At 45.9% G+C, this 19,130-nt stretch overlaps 1 protein-coding gene across 4 annotated transcripts in view; it reads left to right on the top strand.

Moving 5' to 3' along the window:
- The first annotated feature begins 1,279 nt into the window (after positions 1 to 1,279).
- The window catches only part of Myo5b (myosin VB), a 272,874-nt gene continuing 255,023 nt past the window's right edge, over positions 1,280 to 19,130 (top strand). For 3 of the 4 annotated variants that reach the window (XM_075968283.1, XM_075968282.1, XM_075968280.1), the window contains exon 1: positions 1,348 to 1,500. In XM_075968283.1, coding sequence (XP_075824398.1) covers positions 1,474 to 1,500 — 27 coding nt within the window. In that variant the 5' untranslated portion in view covers positions 1,348 to 1,473. Of the gene's footprint in view, positions 1,501 to 19,130 lie in introns of all 4 variants that reach the window. The other variant, XM_075968281.1, reaches the window with a different exon arrangement.

Raw genomic sequence — 19,130 nt, 5'->3', positions numbered from 1 at the left:
TTGCTGCCAAAGTGTCCTTCCATCTCAGAGCCAATGCTCGAGCTTTGGTCTCTTCTTCTGTCAGCCCCGAAAGAAGCATTTTTTTGAATGCTAGGGGAACTTAGAAATTCTCACGAACAAATCGGAATTCTGGACGGGGCGGAGGCGGGGTCGCTTCTTTGGAACTCTCAAAGCTCCCTGGATGAGTTTCATTGTGGAATGCCTGCGGTAAGGTAGACGTTTCAATTCAGTTGTAAAGTTCAGGTGGGCGTCACCTTCTGGGGAGAAGATTCCAGAATAACGCTCCCCCACCCCGCTCCCGCTGGTGTCTGTGTACGCGTGAGTGTGTGTGTATGTGTGTGTGTGTGTGTGTGTGTGTGTGTGTGTGTACGTCCTCTGGCTGAAAGCCACACTCAAGGTCAATTGCTGTGGTTCAAAGCCCAAGACAGTGTCCTGGACCTCGGTTCTCTCACCCCATCCTGCTGACTCTTTTCCCTTTCAGGCTAGAATGCCTAAGTTTCTTTGGAAGTTGAAAAAAAGTATGAAGCTGCTGTGGGCAGCCAAAAGCAAGGGCAGAAGAAACATAAATGACGTAGGAAGGACAGAGGGACCCAGAATATGGAGGAGAGGAGCTAAGGGAACTTGAGATTTTGTCTTCTGAGAGGAGGAGTCTAACAAGAGGCTTTGGGTGAAACAATGTTCCCGCAGGAGAACACCCTTTTACTAATGAGGATTTCTGCGCAGGGTGTTCATTTTGGTGAGGATGATCTTTAGTGCCCATCAAAATCACCTTAGTAGATTATGGCATAATTAGACTTTAATAATGAAAACGTTCAACACAAACATAAAACCGAGAGAAAAAGTATAAGGCCCTTTTCAGCCGCACTTTTCTTCCCTCTCTTCAGGTCTCCGTCGCACTTTTGCCCATCCTCTGCCCAGGTGGTTAGGACATCGCGGGGCGGCAGGTGCGACCGCCCGCCCGCACCTGTGCGGCGTTTGCACGGCGGCCAGCAGGGGGCGGCGCGTGCCACCTCCCGGGGCGCCGCTCCTCGCCGGCCCCGCCCCCCGCCCCAGGACCCGGTGGCAGCGGGGGCGCTGAGGGCTCAAAGGCGGCGGCGGCCGGCCGTGGTGAGGCGCGGGTGAGGCGCGGGTCCCCCCCCCCCCATTCCCTCTCTCCCTGGTCGCGCGTCCGCGCCTCCTCTCAGTACCTGAGCCCGGAGCGCGGCGCGCCTTCTCCCCGCCCTCCCGCCACTCTCGGACGCAGCACCAGAGCTGCCACCGCCCAGGGAGTAAAGGTCGCGCGGGCCGGAGCGAGCGGGCGTCGGCGCCAGCAGGTCGGTCCACCCGAGGAACGAGCGCGGAGGAACTGGTCCGGGGAGATTGCACCGGCGGTGCACGGAGAGCGCGCGGGCGAGCTAGGAGCCTGGCCTCAGAGCGCAGCCCCGACCCGGCGTCCCGGGAGGTGTCCGGGGCTCCGGCTCCATCCGCGGGGACATGTCGTACAGCGAGCTCTACACCCGGGTGAGTACGGGCCCGGCGCGGCCCCGGGACACAGGTGCGGCACGGCACGCTCGGGGACACCTTCCCCACGGTTCTCGGACGCCCCTGTCAGCGTCTCTGTGGCCTCTGTCCCCGGCACCCCCAACTTGGATGGTGGAGAAAGTTTGGGTGTTCCGGGAGTGCGCCGCACCTACTGGCGGCTCCGCAGAGTCCCCCGACAGCAGCACAGCTCAGTCCCACTCAGGCGGCCTGTCGCCTACGTCCACTTTGCCCTTCCCTTCTCGTCCTCTCCCGGCCTTGGTCTCCTGTTGAGAGCCTGAAACCACAGGGGCGTCTTAACCCTTTGGGAGCCGGGGTAAGACACTAGCTTCAATGGGGCACCTGGCATGCAGCCCCCATGTCCTCTTTATGGACTCTGTTCTAGGTCCCCTGCAGTGCCAAGTGCCCCTCAGTTGACCTGTCTTCCCTGATGCGTGTGTGGCGACCGGAGGGATCCTGAACTTGGGAGTGGAGAGGGATGAGGAGTCAGCTGGGTGGGAGGGGCGCAGAGTGGGGTAAGGGTAAGGGTGGGAGGGGGATAGAGAGTTGATGGAGGGGTTTCTGGTGATCCCAGGGAAATACATTCTTTAAAAAAATATATAATTGTTTTAGTTTGATTATTTATATAATATATATATTATGGGTATGTATATATGTATGTATAATATATATGCCGGCATGTCAGCATGTGCATTGAGAAGTCCAGAAGAGGGCGTCAGAGCCCCTGGAACTGGAGTGGGTGCTGGGAACCGTACCGGGGTCCTCTGTAAGAGCTGCAAGTGCTCTTAACTGAGGCGCCATCCCTTCAGCCCAGGAAGCCAATAGTTAATTTGCCCACAATGGGCATTTTGAGGTAGCTCTTTTGGGGTTATCAGGTATTTGGGGGAGGATTGGAGTAATTATTGACCAGGGGTGGAGTTATCTTTGAGGTAGGGTGGTATGCGCTCCGCTCCCGGGTCGGGGGCGGTTCAGGATTAGGAACAAGTGCGGCAGGAGCAGCTGCTCCTGATACCGCATGGCAGGTGATGTAGTTAAAGTGACCAGCAGCTTCCCAGGCGTTGGTTCCACAGCCCTAGCCCTTCTGGTTTCTGCCTGGTCCCGGGGCGAGGGGAGCAGGTCAGGACCTTTAGTCACCCATCCCTCGCTTCCTTAAAAAATGTTCCATATATCCCGACGTCTGATTTTCTTGTTCGCCTTTTCTGGTGGCTGGGACTTGTTTGACACTTGCCTGCCTGCACACCTCTGTGCAGAGGGGTAGGTGTGTGCAAGCGCGCTGTGTGTAGACCAGTCCTGTAGGTGAGTTTGCAATTCCTGTTACACCGGCCTTGTGGACAGGTCTGGGCGGGGTAGGAAAAGGAACTTCCGCATCCTCACCTGGCGATTGCTAGCTAATGTCCAGCGCATGGGGGAGCCCTTCAGCTCCGTGGGCTCACCGACCATCTTAGTTTGAAAAAAAAAAAATTGAAATCTCTTCTTTTCTCTGTACCTAGTCTGGGTCAACAAGGGCTAAAGTTCGTCCACTGGTTATGAAGGAGGGTGAAACCTGTTTGGGGGCCAGTCCTGGATTGCTTTGGATAGCCTTTGGGGTCACCAGGAGCTCCAGAGCACGACAGATACGAGTGTCTTTGAGAAGGGTAGAGAAGGTGCTAGGCAGGGCTGGAACTCTAGCAATTCCAGCTTGGGAAATGCGCACCACCCTTTTTACCCGTGGGAGTTAGGGGAGGAGCCTTTCAGCTTGCAGCTCTGGCGCTGAGAGGCTCAACAGAACCTGGTCTGGAGGCTGGAAAGCAGTGAGGCAGAGAAAAACAACCTGAGCTGCATGGAGTGTTCCGAGCTGAAGCCGTGTTCCGTGACCGTGTGCGGAGCAACAGCGAGTACGAGAGAGACGGGAAACCGCACTAAGTCCTGAAGTCCCTGAGCAGACAGCATTTAATTGCTGCCTTATGAAGCTAATGACTTACTGAATACTCGGAAACTTTGGAGATCTAGTTTTGAGAAACAAAAACATTTATACCGAATTTCTTTTCAAGTAGACCATTAGAAACAATTTGATTTTTAGTTAGATGTGAATATAGTCCATGCTAGCAGGGGTGGTAAATTACTGGGAGTCTGAACCTGGAGTGTTTCAAGTTCAGTGTTTTCTTGAGTTATCTGTCTATGGACAAAACCCCAGGTCCCGGAAGAACTAGTTAAAAAGTCAAGTATCTTTGTTGGTGGGAGTGTTTGGAATAATTAAAGCAAAAATGAACAAACAGAGTTCTGCCATTAGTGGATTTCTGGTTCTCAGTTATCATTAAGTTATTGAAACTGAAACCAAGAAGATTTTCTGTGACTGAGCACTAAGCCTCCAGGGTGTTTCATTTTGTTGACAGGGTATTTAGCTCTGACTGTTGTGTAGTCCAGCCTGGCCTTGAACTCACAGAGACCCGCCTGCCTCTGCCTCCTGAGTATCTGCCACTATGACTGGATAGCTTCCAGGTTTCTCGGTTGGGTTGCCATTGCTCTTTCAGTATGAGAAACCGCCGGACTTCTCACTGTTGTAACCCTGCTTGTCAGGCAGGATTCTGAGTGTGAATCATGAATTATACAGAAACACTTTGTTTCTTGGGCAGATGATTTGTTAATTTTGTTGTATTATTGAAATAGCCAATGTTCCCTTCTATTTTTAACCTACTAGTGGGCTTTCCTTGTGGATCAAACACTGGGTTGAGTTACACACCTTAATATATTATACATGATGGAAATAATTATTCTGTATTCCAACAGTATTTTTAAATGTTTGGGATGGAAATTTTATTGATTGTACTTATTGCCTTAGTTGAGAGATGTTATTGGAGTATAAAACATTATATAAGGTGTACATAACCTATGGGCATTAAATAGTTATGGGCAATAGTTTGGTTTATTGGTATATTTCTGGTCTCTCAAGGATTTCTTTCTCCACCCCTTTTCTCTCTTCAGCTTTAGGCTCATATGCTATGTAGTGTGTGTGTGTGTGTGTGTGTGTGTGTGTGTGTGTGTGTGTGTGACTTTTCTCACTGGTGAAGAGCACTATTCATTAACAAAGACTCTGTTTTTAGAATACCCAGCCCCTTATCTTTGAGTAACTGCTTTCTTTGTAGTGAGGCTGGTAAAGGAAAATCAGTTAGTGTCAGACACTTTCAGAGTGACATCAAGGTGAGTCATCTTCATTGACTCTTAGAGAAAGGTGGAGCAGACAATTGGCTCTGTTGTCACAAGAGCTCACTATATGACATATGTTAGTGCTTGGTTTTCCAGCCCCTAGAAAACACAACGTGGGCTTGATTTGGACAGGCCCCAGAAGGAAGCCCAAGCATGTAGGAGCATAGGGATATGATGTTTGCAGAAGACAGCCTGGTCTTAAACTATGCATAGCCTGTTCTCTCAGACTGAGCCATGCAATCTATAGAGGATTATTCTGGATACAAAATGTAAACACTGCTTTTTAGTGTTTTAAATAAAGACATCTTATGTTTGCTACTTTGATTATAGTTAGCAGACTGACTGGAAGGTTGCTGATGTTGAGATAGTACTCTCAGATAATCCTTTCCCTTGCATAGCTTTTAAATGACAGGTTGTATCTCTGCAGTCTAATGCAAAACTCAATGTGTGCATATGTTTCAATTTTCTGCAGTGCTGGGGGGGGTGGGATTAAGGGCCATGTCTAGGCTAGGCGGGAACTCTACTACTGGACAACACCTCAGCCCTGGCAGTGCCTTTCTGGGGGCTGCCACAGTTTGCAGTGTTGGCTGACACACCTCCTGAGTGTCAGCCTCGAACGAGGAGCCTTTACTAAGAGTTCTGAGAGGAATGCTACTCCCTGGACAAACAGAATACATGTGATTTAGGGAGGTGTCTCTTAGCTTTCATTTGCCTATACCTCAAGTAAACAGGTTTCCCTAAATTCTGGTTCACTGCACGCCCCCTCACCACTGGAAGACAATTCGGTCCTTACTCTTGCCATCTGTGTTGCCCTTCATCCTGAAACAAGATGATATTTCAGACCTTAAAGAGGTCTCGGAGATCCTTGACAACAGATGCTGTCCATGTCAGCCTTAGTTCCCTTGTGCTCTCTTCCCTATCAGTGTCTTGGTACTCTCAGTCACCTACTTCTGTGCCCCTTTGACAACACCTGTAACTGTCTTTTCCTGGGAACCCGAAAGTTTGAATCCTCCATACAGGATGACAGTCTGTGACTAGTGGGAACGTGTCCAGGCTGTCCCCCACCCCCAGTACCTTGGGACTTGGAATAGCCTTGAGATGTGCCCTGTGCCATTGCAGAACTCCTTTGCAGGGTTCATTGCCTTGGGACTTTTCTCAGATTATACTTTGTTTGTTTTCTTTGCTTTTTCTGTCCCCTGCCTCACACACTTTGCCAGAACACTGCCCTGACAGCATCTCTTTGACAGAAATGGTTATGGGAACCCAAATTAGTGCATACTTCAGAGTGCCTTGTTGGGGTGGATGCCAGGCAACTCAAGGCACTTGGTCTCTATGGGTGAGGCCTGCACAAGGTGAAGACATTTGATCCACCCACTCCACCCAGTCATCTTTCCCAGGGCACTGGCTGCCTGACATAATGGTTTCTCCCAACTGTCTATAGCTAAAAGTCCCCCCACTTTTTTTAACCTCTGTTCCCAATTGCAGGTGACCTGGAACCAGTGGTCCTTTGGCTGGGTGCTGTCTGTCAGCTTCCTTTAAAGAGTGGAGCTTAAGACTGGGCAGTGTTTGGCACACGCCATTAATCCTAGTCAGCACTCAGGAGGCAGAGGCAGACGGATCTCTGAGTTGAGGTCAGCTTGGTCTACAGAGCGAGTTCCAGACAGCCGGGACTATACAGAGAAACCCTGTCTTGAAAAAACAAACAAAAAACCAAAATAGCAAAAAAGAATGGAACTTAAAATCTTAGGATATGGGTACTATGTGTACTTGCTGCTGCTCTTTATCCTTAGAGAGTCCTGAGACCAGGACTTGGTGTTTCATGATGAGCAAGGGAAAGATGGGAGGGTGTTCCGGTTTCAGCAAGAGACTGGACAAAGATATGCAAATCAAGCTAGTCAAGGATGACTCTGGATTTCAGCAAGGGGAGTTTGGAGGAACAGTGGTTTGTGTAAGTGAAAATTATTTGAGATATAAGTAGTTTAGAAGAGAGATCAAAGTTGAGATTTCATAATAGTATAGACAGTACCTGGAATCTTCTTTGGGAAGACACAGCTGTCTCTTAGTACCCTGTTAATAAGGGCAATGCTTTGGTGCGGGGCAGCCCGAGCCTTTGCAATCATGATCTTGCTGGGGACCACCGTAGATACTGAACGTTGAGATTTCCAGCTCTGATGCCTTGAAGTAGATACTTTTCCTAAGTCTTGACTTCTGTGAAAAACTGCGTCATGAGAAGGTCACTGGAAGATTATGTGCTAATCCATGCACTATTTCCAGCACATACCATACAAGGCACTGTTCTGTGGCTTGCTTCCCCCTATAGCATCCCCCTCTAGTTAAAAGTGCTGTGATTGTTGTGGTTACAGGGCTGGGGCCCTTTCCTTCAACCCTTGGTACTAATAGCAAGGGGGAACTCACTAAGTTGCCAAGCACAAATGGTATAGACCACCCTGGTTTGGGAGAAGACACTCCTGTTCCCTTCCCAGGGAAACAAGGAACAAGAACAATTGGAAAGTTTTAAATTTATGCTCTAAAAAGAAAATTAAAAAGCATTTTTTTTTTCATACGAGTCTCCTTTTCCTCCCGATAGAAGTGATTATTGCAACAATTCATAGGAAAGACAAAGACCCTTTGTCTGGTTACTGAAGCAGCCACTATTAACTTACATGCATTTTCTGGAGTATTGTCGGGAAGAGGAACTGCATGTGGCTACTGCGCACTTGAAAAGATGCTGGTTCAAGCTGGGATGGGCTGTCAGAGTAAACTACCAGATTTCCAAGACTTATCAAGAAAAAGGAGAGTAAAAATCCTTCCTTAATTTAACAATTGTGTTGAAATTATGAACACACACACACACAGGTAACATATTTTAATTGACCTATTTTTTTCTTAAGATGCTCATTAGAAAATGTTTCTTGCTGGTCATGGTGATGTACACCTTTAATCCCAGTACTTGAGAGGCAGAGGCAGGTGGATCTCTGTAAATCTGAAGCCAGCCTGGTCTACACAGGGAGTTCCAGGTCAGCTAGGGTTTGCATAGTAACACCCATATCTCAAAATGAAAAGAAAATTTTCTTTTATATCTTATGTTTATAATTTGTATTATATGTTTTTTATTATATTATTGTATTGTATTTTTCAGGGTCATGGGCATGCTCACCAAGGAGTCTATCATTGAGTTACAGTTTTAGTTGTGTGAGTTCTGCTTTGTTTATGGTAGTCAAAGCTGCTTTAGAGTTATAATACGTATCTAAAAGGTAAATGAAATCCAAGTTTATGTTTATTCTAAATAATAATGTTTGGCTGCTTTTCCTGAGGCACAAAGGCAGTTTTACTCTTTCTTTTTTCTTGAGACAGAATCTTGCTGTATTTCTGAGGTTAACCTAAAACTTGCTATGCAGCCTGGGATGGACTTTAACTCCTGATTATCCATCCTCCTGTCTCAGCCTTTTGGGTGTTGATGTTTATCAGTATGCCCATGCCTGGCCGATGTTTATCATTTTTAATGGCTATATAATATGACCTTGTGTCTTAGTCATAGTTCTATTGCTGTGAAGAGACACCATGACCGCGACAACTCTTATAAAAGAAAGCATTTGATTGGGGTTTGCTTACAGTTTCAGAGGTTTAGTCTGTTATCGTGGCAGGGAACATGGCAGCGTGCAGGCAGACCTGGTGATGGAGAAGAAGCTGAGAGCTCTGCATCCAGATCCACAGGCAGCACTCCAACTCTAGGCTTGGAATGGGCCTTTTGAAACCTCAAAGCCCACCCCCAGTGACATACAAGGCCACACCTCCTATTCCTTTTAAATAGTGCCACTCCCTGGGGTCTAAATATTCCAGTCTATGAGTTTATGGTGTCCATTCTAATTCAAACCGCCACATCCCACTGCCTGGCCTCCATAGACTTGTAACCATTTCATAATGCAGAAACACATTCATTCCAACTTCAGAAGCCCTCATAGTCTTTTACAGCCTCATCCCTGTTTAAAAGTTTAAAGTCTCTTCTGAGATTCATGGCAGTCTCTTAATTGTAGCCCCTATAAAAATCAAACTCAAAAACCAGATCACATACTTCAAACATGCAATGATACAGGATATACATTACCATCCCAAAAGGGAGGAAAGGGACCATAGTGAAGAAATACTGGATCAAAACTAATCTGAAAACCAGCAGGGCAAGCTCCAAACTCTGCGTCTCCATGTCGGATGTCAAGGCGCTCTTCAGATCTCCAGCTCCTTTCAACATTGCTGACTGCAGCACACTTCTCTCTCTGGGGCTGATCCCACTCCCTGTTAGCAGCTCTCTTCAGCAGGGATCCCATGACTCTGGCGTCTCTAACATCTTGGGGTCTCCTAGGCAATCCAGACTTCTCCTTCACAGCTTCATACAATGACCTCTCTGGGCCTCCATACAGGAACACCCCTAACACACACCTGGTCTCAGCAGCTCTCCTTAGTCTTGGAGGAATATTTCACAATCCTTTTATTGTATCCTTGACTCCAAAGCCAAACCACATGGCTGAAGCTGCCAGTTTCTTCTGGTTGCTGGGGGTGGAACTTGCTCCCTCACCTTCATTTTACCAGCTCTCTGTTTTCCATGGTTTCCTTCACTCCTTAAGCTTGTTTGAAGAATTCCTTTTCACAAGTTTGAAGCTTAGCTGGATGGGGTCTGGCCCTGAGGTCACTGCTCCCTTTACCCCATTTGGCATTAGGCTTTTCTTTAAACTTTTAAATCTACACAGGCACTGGTTTTAGCTCTATACACTTCCTGGTTCTCCTTTTCTCCTCAAACTTTTCATTTTGTATTTTTCCTTCCTCAGCTTGCTCTTCTTCATTATAGATTTGTATAAGAGTGACCATTAATAACCACATGACAAAGTTAATACTACGTTGTCTTGAAATCTCCTGCAATGCCATTAATTTGAAATCCTACAAGGACAGAAAACAGCTACATTCTTCACCAAAATATTACAAGAAGGCTCCCTAGGCCATTTCCTAGTATGAAGCCTCTTGAGCTGCTACATTGCTCTACATAGCTCTCAGTACTACTGCCTTCCACACTCCTATGAGTCCTCCTTAAAGTATTCAACTACTTTCCTAATCCAAAGTTCCAAAGTCCACATTCTGCCAACAAGCAGCATGATCAGGCCTGTCCCAGCAATACCCCACTCCTGGTACCAACGTCTGTCTTAGTCAGTTTTTTATCGTTGTGAAGAGGTGCCATGATCACGGTGGCTCTTATAAAAGAAAGCATTTAACTGGGGCTAGCATTTTTAAACCTTTAGAGGTTTAGTCCATTGTCATCATGGCAGGGGACATGGTGGCATACAGGCAGACATAGTGCTGGAGAAGGAGCGGATAGCTCTAGATCCGGATATAGAGCTATCCGCTCCTTCTCTGATGTGGGAGAAATATTGTAATTTATAATCTCACAAAATATCTAAAAGTCCTGAAGAACGCGAGTCACTGAGCTGAGCAGAAGTTTCAAAGCCGAATAGAAAGCGTTGAGAGCACAGGCAATTTGTCTTTTGTGTATGCAATTAGTGGCCAAATGTGTATATTTGGAAAATTGCTCTCCTTGAAAACATGCATTGAATCATATGTTCATGATCCTCGACTTCCCCAAGATGGGATTTGGCATTCTGTGGTCACAAAGCAAATGTCATTGGTTTAGTTCAACTTCTAACTACAATCCTCCATTCCTATTCTAGGCCATGACTCTTTTTGGCAAGGAACCGCCCTTACCTTAACCTTATCTTCTGCTGTACTTGGGTCAGGTGTTGGCTTAGGTCTCCAGCAGAAGGCCAATCTATTTCCTCTAAGAAATTTCTTCTTAGACTTGCCTAAAACTATAAAGTGGGGAGTTCCTGCCAGTAGATGGTGGTGGCTTGAATGGGGATGGCCCCATAGGCTCATTTTTATACCCGGGCCCCAGTTGGAAGAGCCGTTTGGGAAGGGTTAGGAGGTGTTGATGAAGGATGTGTCACTGGGGTGGGCTTCGCATCATTCTCAGCTCACTCCCCTCTTCCTCATGCCTGTGGGTCAGATCCAAACTCTCAGCTACTGCTCCATTGCATGGCTGCTTTTCTGTGGCCAATGCTTCCTGCCATGATGGTCACAAACTCTGTTACCCTCTGTATCCATGGTCCCCAGTCAAATGCTTTCCTTTGTAAGTTGCTTAGGTCATGGTGTTTATTTGTTACAGTGGTAGAAAAGTGATCAAGGCAGTAGATAATGGTGTTTTTCTTTTCTCTTATACCACTCAAAGGGTTAGCATAGTTGGAAGTTGAAATAGCAGAGAAACAACCTTGGTGGATGTAAAAGTATAAAGCAGCCTTGTTTTTGACTTCAAATGGCTCCCATAATTTTGGTCATGTATATATCCCTGCCTTCATAAGGTCACCCTGTGTCAAAGGCATGATCTTTCAGTCCCCTTGGACTTACAAGTTCTCATTAAGCTTCTCACTAAGACTTTACAGATCTTTTCATGGTGAGAGGAGGGATAGATGTGAATCTTCACACCTCGCATGAGACTGAGCAGAGCAGGCCTTGGAAAACAGCAACAGTAAACCAGGGAAGAAAAATTAGCAATGGGATCAGTTTCACTCTTCAGAGAAGCTAATAGGCATCGTGGTATACATCCGAAGATTTAGAGCATCTTTTCTGTGCTCACTTGGGCAAACTAACAAAGTGCAGTATCTGCGTGAGCATAGAAGCTAGCGTGAGAAACAGGACCAGCTGGCTGTCAAAGGGATCTTCTGACCTTGAGTTCTTTTGTTGTGTGAAGTTAGTATTAAGGAAGTATTAGGGCAGCGAAGGAAGATAACTGCTTGACCTCATCTCATCAGACTTAATGGCCTTCTCAATTTGCCTCTGCTCCCTAGTGAGGGCTGATGTTTATTTGTAAAATAAGGAAAACAAATGTCTACTCAGTCTGAAACTAATGTTTCTTTGCTATCAGTCTGTTTGCCCTGTGTGTACATGTTTAACTGAAACAAGCTTCGTGCACCAAAGCAATGGCAGTGCTTTTAAAATGTGATTTTTAGGATCCTGTACATTTTAGATCCTGTACATCCAAATGAACCATTTATCTGAGGCTGGCTGCTAAGGGCAGAGGCAAAGGATACGGCCCATCTGTACTGCCTCTGACACTGGCCTCGCACCTGATGATGCGCTCTTTAGATTCTCATCTCCGCTGGCAGACACCATCGTGCTTGAATGACAGGCTTTCTCTATACAAAAGTCAAAAGTTGTTTAAAAATAAACCGGAGAGGACAGGGATTTTCTGATGTACCGCCATTCTCGGTGATGTGTTGCCCTGGGGGTTAGTCTCTTAGATTTATTTTTGTGTATTTGTGGGGTGGGGACTGGCACTTGTGTGGAGGTCAGAGGACAACTTTGCGGAGTTCTCTTCCATCTTTACTTGGGCTCCAGGGAATGAACTTAGATTGTTAGACTAAGGTTGAGCAAGTGTTCTACCCACTGAGCTGTCTTGCTGGCCTTGGATGCCAGTTTTGTTTGGCTTCTTTCTAGCTGTGATTGTGCAGTCACTGTTAACTTTGAATGTTCTCAGTGTTCAATAACCACAGAGCATCGACGGGGAACACTCATCTGGATATAGCAACTGTGGTCTATGGACTCAGATTTAGAAACTCACAGAACTGTGTTATATTGATTTATGGTCCACTTAAATTTATGTATAAATACAAATAAGTTAATTCAGGGGCATATAGTTACCCACAAGTATAATGGCATTAATAAATATCTTATGATTTAAAAATCAAATGGAAAGACTTTCTACCTGGTGCCCTAAAATGGTCTTTGAAAAGATGAAGGGACATCCCTGTCATGCCAGCCAGGGAGTCTGGTAGTGAATGTGAGTGAAAGCAAAATAGGAAAGGAGGCTATAGAACAGCATTAGTCACATCAGCCATAAGGAAGTCACTCGGGTGTCCTTTGCAAGGACAAACAGACTGACAATATGCAGCAGACAGATACAACAGGATATAATCAGCTTTGAGCAAAATCTGACACATTCTGCACCAAGATGTGCTTGGGGAGAAAGTGGAATAAGCCAGTTATGAAAAGATGAATATAGTATGAGTCAACATAGTATATGAGGCCTCTAGAATAGTCATAGTCATGGACACAAAGTGGAATGGTGTGGTCACTGGAAGGGGAGGAGAGAGTTTAATGGATTCAGAATTTCACTTTTGCAAGGTGAGTGTGAAGGTTATAGACAGTGGTGACAGTTATAGACCACGTGCCTGCTACTGAACTTTGCTGTAAGCCCTGAATAAAAATCTATGTAATCTTTGGAGGATTGTTTGGGAAAAGTAACAGGTGAACTGTCTTAGGTGATGATGCCATGTCTTTAGAAGATGTCACCTTGTTGGAAAAGCCACATTCTAGGGCAATGGCTCTCAACTTTCCTGATGCTGCCACCTTTTAAAACGTTTCTTTTTGCTGGGTGACCCCCAACAATAAAATTATTTTCATTGCTGCTTCATAGCTGTAATTTTGCTACTGTTTTGAATAATAATGTAAACACCTTTGCTTTCCTATGGTCTTAGGTGACCCCTGTGAAAGAGTCATTCCACCCTCAAAGGGATTGAGAGCCACAGGTTGAGAATCATTAGTCTAGGTTAAGACAGTGTAGGTCATTTTGAAGGCCAGGATGGGAGCTCTGGATGTTTATCCATTATGTGCTGGGTGGCCAGTCTTCAGGTGAGTGTTCTAGCCTCACAAAGCACCAGTATCATGGAGAAACTTCATGGTTACAATGTGCTTGCCTTCTTTCAGGCATGCAGAGAACACAGACTTCTGAGGCTCTGGCTTGGAGGCCTAATAGTCACCTCAGACCTGCAGTGTTCAGTGAGGCGGGCCGCCTAGATACAGTCATGTTGACGTGACTGTCTGGTTAAATTTAATTGTTCCTGTGACATAGCCTATGGTCATCCGAAAAGGGATCTCAACTGGGGGTGTAGGAGGCCACTCTGGACGGCACTATCCTGGCACAGGTGGTCCAGGCTGCTTAAGAAGCTCCTCAAGCCTGAGTGAGCTAGCAGGCAGTGTTTGCCCGTGTTTCTGCCTCAGCTTCCTGCCTTGACTCTCCCACATGACAAACTGTAATCAAAAAGTGTAGATCCGTTCTTCCCCTAAGTTGTATCTGATCATAGCAACAGAGCAAACTGAAATGGTTCCTCTTAGTGTGTGGCTATTAGGGATAGAAGGGCACTTTAAGATCTAGGCTCTCCTGGAACTAGCTCTTGTAGACCAGACTGGCCTCGGAACTCACAGAGATCCGCCTGCCTCTGCCTCATGAGTGCTGGGATTAAAGGCATGCGCCACCAGCTCTAGCCTCTATTCTTAGCAAGCTTAAGGTATTTATATAGATGGGGGTCTCTTAGGGATTGGCCTAAGAGCCAGTGTTGGGGATCCAGAAAAATTCTCAGTATGCCATGACTCTGGGTGCCTGGTTTTCATTCAGCAGGAGAGAGGGTGCATTTCCTTCCGTGATAGTGCTATCAGTCTCTGATCTATTCCTGTCTGCTTGCCTTGGCCATGGATTGAGTACCCTTTCTTAATCTCTTAGTTCCGTTTTAGGATGGCTCCATCATTCACTGTTGTGACTGTCATAGAAAATCAAAGTTCTGAAGCTTTTGTAGAAGGCAGCCACTTTTTTCCTCAAGATTGAACCCAGGGCTTTGTACTCTACTGTGGAGTCATATACTCAGCTGAGAGTATCTTCTTGCTTGGCAGCTTGTGAGCAGGTCCTACCTCGAATCTAGGAGGCTTGCCCTCGCCACCCCTTTGGCCCAAGGACCGAGCTGATTACTATGATGGAGAACTATGTTCCCTTATTGAGAAGCATGGGTGTTGCTAGTACCTGAGATATGTTTTCCTAGTTGGGCATATCAGCGTTATCCAGAAAGTAAATGAAAACCAGACTAGGATCTGGGAGATTGGCCCTAGACTGAATTTTTTCTTATTTATGGAATGAGTATCCTTCTGCCTTAGTTTGAAACCTGGTATCTCCTATAATCTGTTTCCACTCCAAATGCTGGTGGATATTTCTGTCTAGAAAGGGAGCTATGACTGCCAGTGCCCCTCAGAAATAATGTTGCCACCCCTCCATTTGTCACCACACAGAGTCAGCCCTATGTCTCCTTGGATTTGCTCATCCATTCTTCTAAAGGAGTTCTTCATTATCTCTCTGTTCCCTGGTTGTTCCTCTACTTCCTTCTCCATCGACTTGTATTCCTTAACCTCCTGTATTCTGCCCTTGATAGACACTCCAGGGGCCATCCGCTGCGCTAATATCCCTGAACTGTGACTGGCAGTGTGAGACACTCCAGGGACCATCCGCTGTGCTAATATCCCTGAACTGTGACTGGCAGTGTGAGACACTCCAGGGGCCATCCGCTGTGCTAATATCCCTGAACTGTGACTGGCAGTGTGTAACCAAACCCCACTCACCGGGCTGGGGTTACACAACACTCAGCCATGTGCACCCTCATTTACTGGGACGAGCGCCGAGGGCATCTGTCTGAATGGTGCTCAGGTTGCAGTGTGAACCATCTCAGGAATCAGAAACTGCCTAAGTGCTGGCCAGAGAATAACTGAGTGTCTGGAGCTGTGAGCAACACACCCAAAGGCCTGAAACAGTACTAGCCTGATCTGAAATGGCATAGCTGAGCGCCACCCAGATTATCGAGGCTCTCAATGTTTCCCACTTTATCTCATGCAAGAAAAGCAAACACTTGGCTCAGAGCTGGAATTTCAAACCTCACCTTGTGCTTTCTGTGACTTGTCATTGTTGGCTTCCCTGCTGAGCTACATTTAGGCATCTGCAGTTTTTCTGTTAATTTACTGTGTAAGGGAGACGTGAGTTATTGTAAAAAAAAAAACAAAAACGAAAAAACTATACGATAGTTAGAATAGACATAGCTTAGGGCACCAAGCCAGGAAAGTTTTGATGGTGTTCATTACTGTATTTTCTGTCTTAATAGCATATCTAATGGCTGGGAAGTAGATTTGACTCCATCTCAGTTTGGGCTGTGCACTTGGTGACGTATTGTGGACAGCATGAAACTCTGTTTGCTGAGATGACACCTTTAGCTCACAGTGCATGACACAGCCTTATTGCTGCAGCTGAGATGTCTTAGTTGACTTTGGTGTGCTGGGCAGTGTTGTGTGCCATATCTACCTATGAGACTCTGTTGATGCCAAATGCAGCATAAGGTGCAAAAGGTAAGGTCTAGTCCTTGTACGCAAGGGTGGCAATATCATAAAAGCTATTCAGAAGTAGTGTGTGAAGATGGCATTTTATCAGTATTCTTACCTTTCAGAGATGACCAGGGTAGGATGTAGCATCCTTCTGGTGGGAGAGTCTGAACTTGACACCCCTCAGTTCGCTTCTGTTGTCTTCTGTGGCCTGCTCTTCCTGCCTAACCCTCAGTGCCTCAGCATGCTTCTCTGATGCCTCAAGATGTTTAGAAGAATGGGCCCTCTTGACAAGAGCTACAGTTAAGTGGGTGATGTGATCAAGATCTCAAGGGGGCTTTAAAGATGTTCAAAAAGGCTCACTTGAATGGGACCCACTGTAGCCTGGAAAACTGTCCCTTTCCTCGCCTGGGCCTGAGGACCACCTTAGGAGAGCCAGACTCATGGGCTGACAACTTGATTGAATGGGATGGATGGGACAGAGCTGAAGTTCTGTGCAGTTCCTTGAGACCGTGAGAACATTAAATATTGATACCAAATAATAATTTCCATAAGCTACCATGCTTTTTAAGAAAGAAGGCAGTGATGAGTATCTATAAAAATCTGAATGTAAAAATATTTATACACTATTTATTATATGTAAGAGTTTGCACAATTTTAGAAATGATTCCTCAAGAGCATAAAAAGAATAATATTGGAAGTATGAAAGAGTCTCCTTGCGGGGGTCTGTTCAGGACTATCTCTGATGTTCAGTACTATGCCTTGTTGTCTTGGATGGCCTTAGCTTGAGCTCACTGTAAAGAGCAGAGTTGACTCAGTACCATTTTGGGTAAGTGGGCAAGGTGGCCTTGTTTCCATAAAATAAAGGATGGCAGCCTCATGTAAGTAGTTTAGCACATGCTATTCTATTGAGCAGATGCATCAAGGCCCTTTAACCATTCCTTATAAAACAGCACTTTTCATCCTAGCAGGCAGAGTGGGCCTGGTGCAACATGGCTCACGATACCTTCAGATGGAACCAAAGATACACAGGCAAGAAACATCTGCCAATGATTTTTTTTTAAAAGAACCTGGGATGATAAATGATGCTCAGGAATGCACACTTGTCTTATAGGCAAAAAGTAGCTGCTTAAATTGTCGAGACCTTAGAAAAGGAGAGTACTATTGATTTTATGCAGTGTAGTAAGATTGCTATCACATTACCCTCTTTACAACCTCCATTTCATTATCTAGACAAAGCTTGCAGGAGTGAGACTGTAGGATGGAAATTCTACAGAGTTCCCCGTGTGCACTCTGGCCAGCGGTGGCTTTTGTCAAGAGGGTTGACTTTGACAGGAGACAGGTGTGGAAGAGAGGATAAATATGAAGGAACCCCCGCTCCCAACCCCTCAACAGATGTCCTTTTTAGAGAACAAAGTAATGATGATATGGTTTGGGTAAAGTCTGGCTTGTGATGCATTTAGATTTCAGAAATACAGCTAGATGGGTATAAGTAACCCCACCCAAAAGAGGTAAACAGCAAACCAGCCAAATAAAAGCAGTAATTTTCGTTCACTATCAGACATTTTACTGTAATGGTCAGACCTGGAGATTTCCAAGGAGAATTTAGGTACCGTGTGGTTTTTGCTATATTATTGATTTTAGATTTGAGCCCACCATAAAGATATGATTTCCACTGTATTGTTTTCTAAACTGATTTCTTTTTAGATCAGTCTAACCGCTTTTGATTTCACAATCCTTCAGCAGCCCTTGGTGGGATGCTACTGTTCTCAGCTTTCTGTGGTACATTTTAAGGGGGAGGATCAGTAAGTGATTAATAAACCAATTTAAAGGTAGGTGCTCAGAGCAAGGAGGTGTTTAGACACCACAATATGTACAGATGTCCAGGGAAAAGGAGATAAAAGCCTGTGTATGATGGCAAACAGGAGGGTCCAACAGGAGAGTCTTGAGTTCCAAGCTAGCCTGGGTAACCCAGGGAAACCTTGCCACAAACCCCAAACAAACACAAATGTCTTGGTAGTGTTTCTATTGCTGTGAAGGGACACCATGGCCATGACAACCCTTATAAAGGAAAACACTTAATTGGAGCTATAGTAAGAAATATAAAAAGCCCAGCATATAAGAGGGACTCATAGAGAGGCAGATGAGGGGGAGTGATGATGAGGAGAGTTAAAGTTTCCTGGGAGATATGGTGGGGCTGATGCTTCCTAGACCCCCTTGGCCATAAAAACGCTCAAGCATGGCCCTGGAAGAGTGGTAACTGCAGTTAAGTTTAGCCAGGACCTGGATTGCTTTGGATGTTGTTCCCCATCACACCCTGAAAGTTGACCAGCTCTAATTCAAGCATCTCATTAATGGCGAGCCAAGAACGTGCTGAGGTACTGGCGTGATTGTCTTCCCTGAGTCCTCCTGCCACTCTGTCGCTTGACCAGAGCTGTGGCCTGGGTGTGTTCTTCTAGGACCAGTGCCTGATGTCTAAGGCGCTGCTGCTCCTGTAGCAGCACCAGGTAACATAAAGGAAGACAAGAAAGGCGCTTTTCCACCTCATGGGTGTGCATCAGTGACTAGGAGGACATAGTTACATTCTATCCTAATCCTGGACACATGGGAAAGGGGAGATGCCCCTGAAATAGCTCAGTGGGTGGCTTCTGGATTTCCCTTTCAGGAAGCACCAGTGTTCTGTTTTAAAAGTAATGCTGCCTGCCCACATGTACTTTTCTGTTTGTTTTCTTTCCTACTTATGTTCTTAATGTTCTTGTTCACACGAGCCCTGAAAGGCGTAGAGAAGACACAGGAAACGAAACTGTTGGGAGACACTGTAAGGTGGACCGAAGCGCAGTCCCTGAAGTTAGAGTTCTAGCAGATGACATCCTGGTGTTGGATCTTACAGGGAATTAGAGGGTGATGGAGAGGTCCCATCATCTGCATGCTTGTGCTTTGTGTGTGTGGGCAGGTATTTCTTGGAGTCAACTATCTGTGTCTAAAAGGAGTTAGTTCCCTATCACTAGTTATGGCGATTTCCAGTTTATAACCATGTGAGCTAATTTCTGTAATCTCCCTTTTATTTTATTTAAATTTTTTTTTTAATTTTTGAGACAATGTCTCATTCTGTAGCCTAGGCTATCTTAGAACTAAAACTTGGGGCAGTCTGCTTACCTCAGCTTCCCAAATGTTATGATTTGGGCATGAGCCACCATGTCTGA

The sequence above is a fragment of the Microtus pennsylvanicus genome, chromosome 4, assembly GCF_037038515.1.
Source record: "Microtus pennsylvanicus isolate mMicPen1 chromosome 4, mMicPen1.hap1, whole genome shotgun sequence".
Classification (NCBI taxonomy): domain Eukaryota; kingdom Metazoa; phylum Chordata; class Mammalia; order Rodentia; family Cricetidae; genus Microtus; species Microtus pennsylvanicus.
Note: the sequence above shows the minus strand (reverse complement) of the source record. Positions and strands in the feature narration are given on the sequence as shown.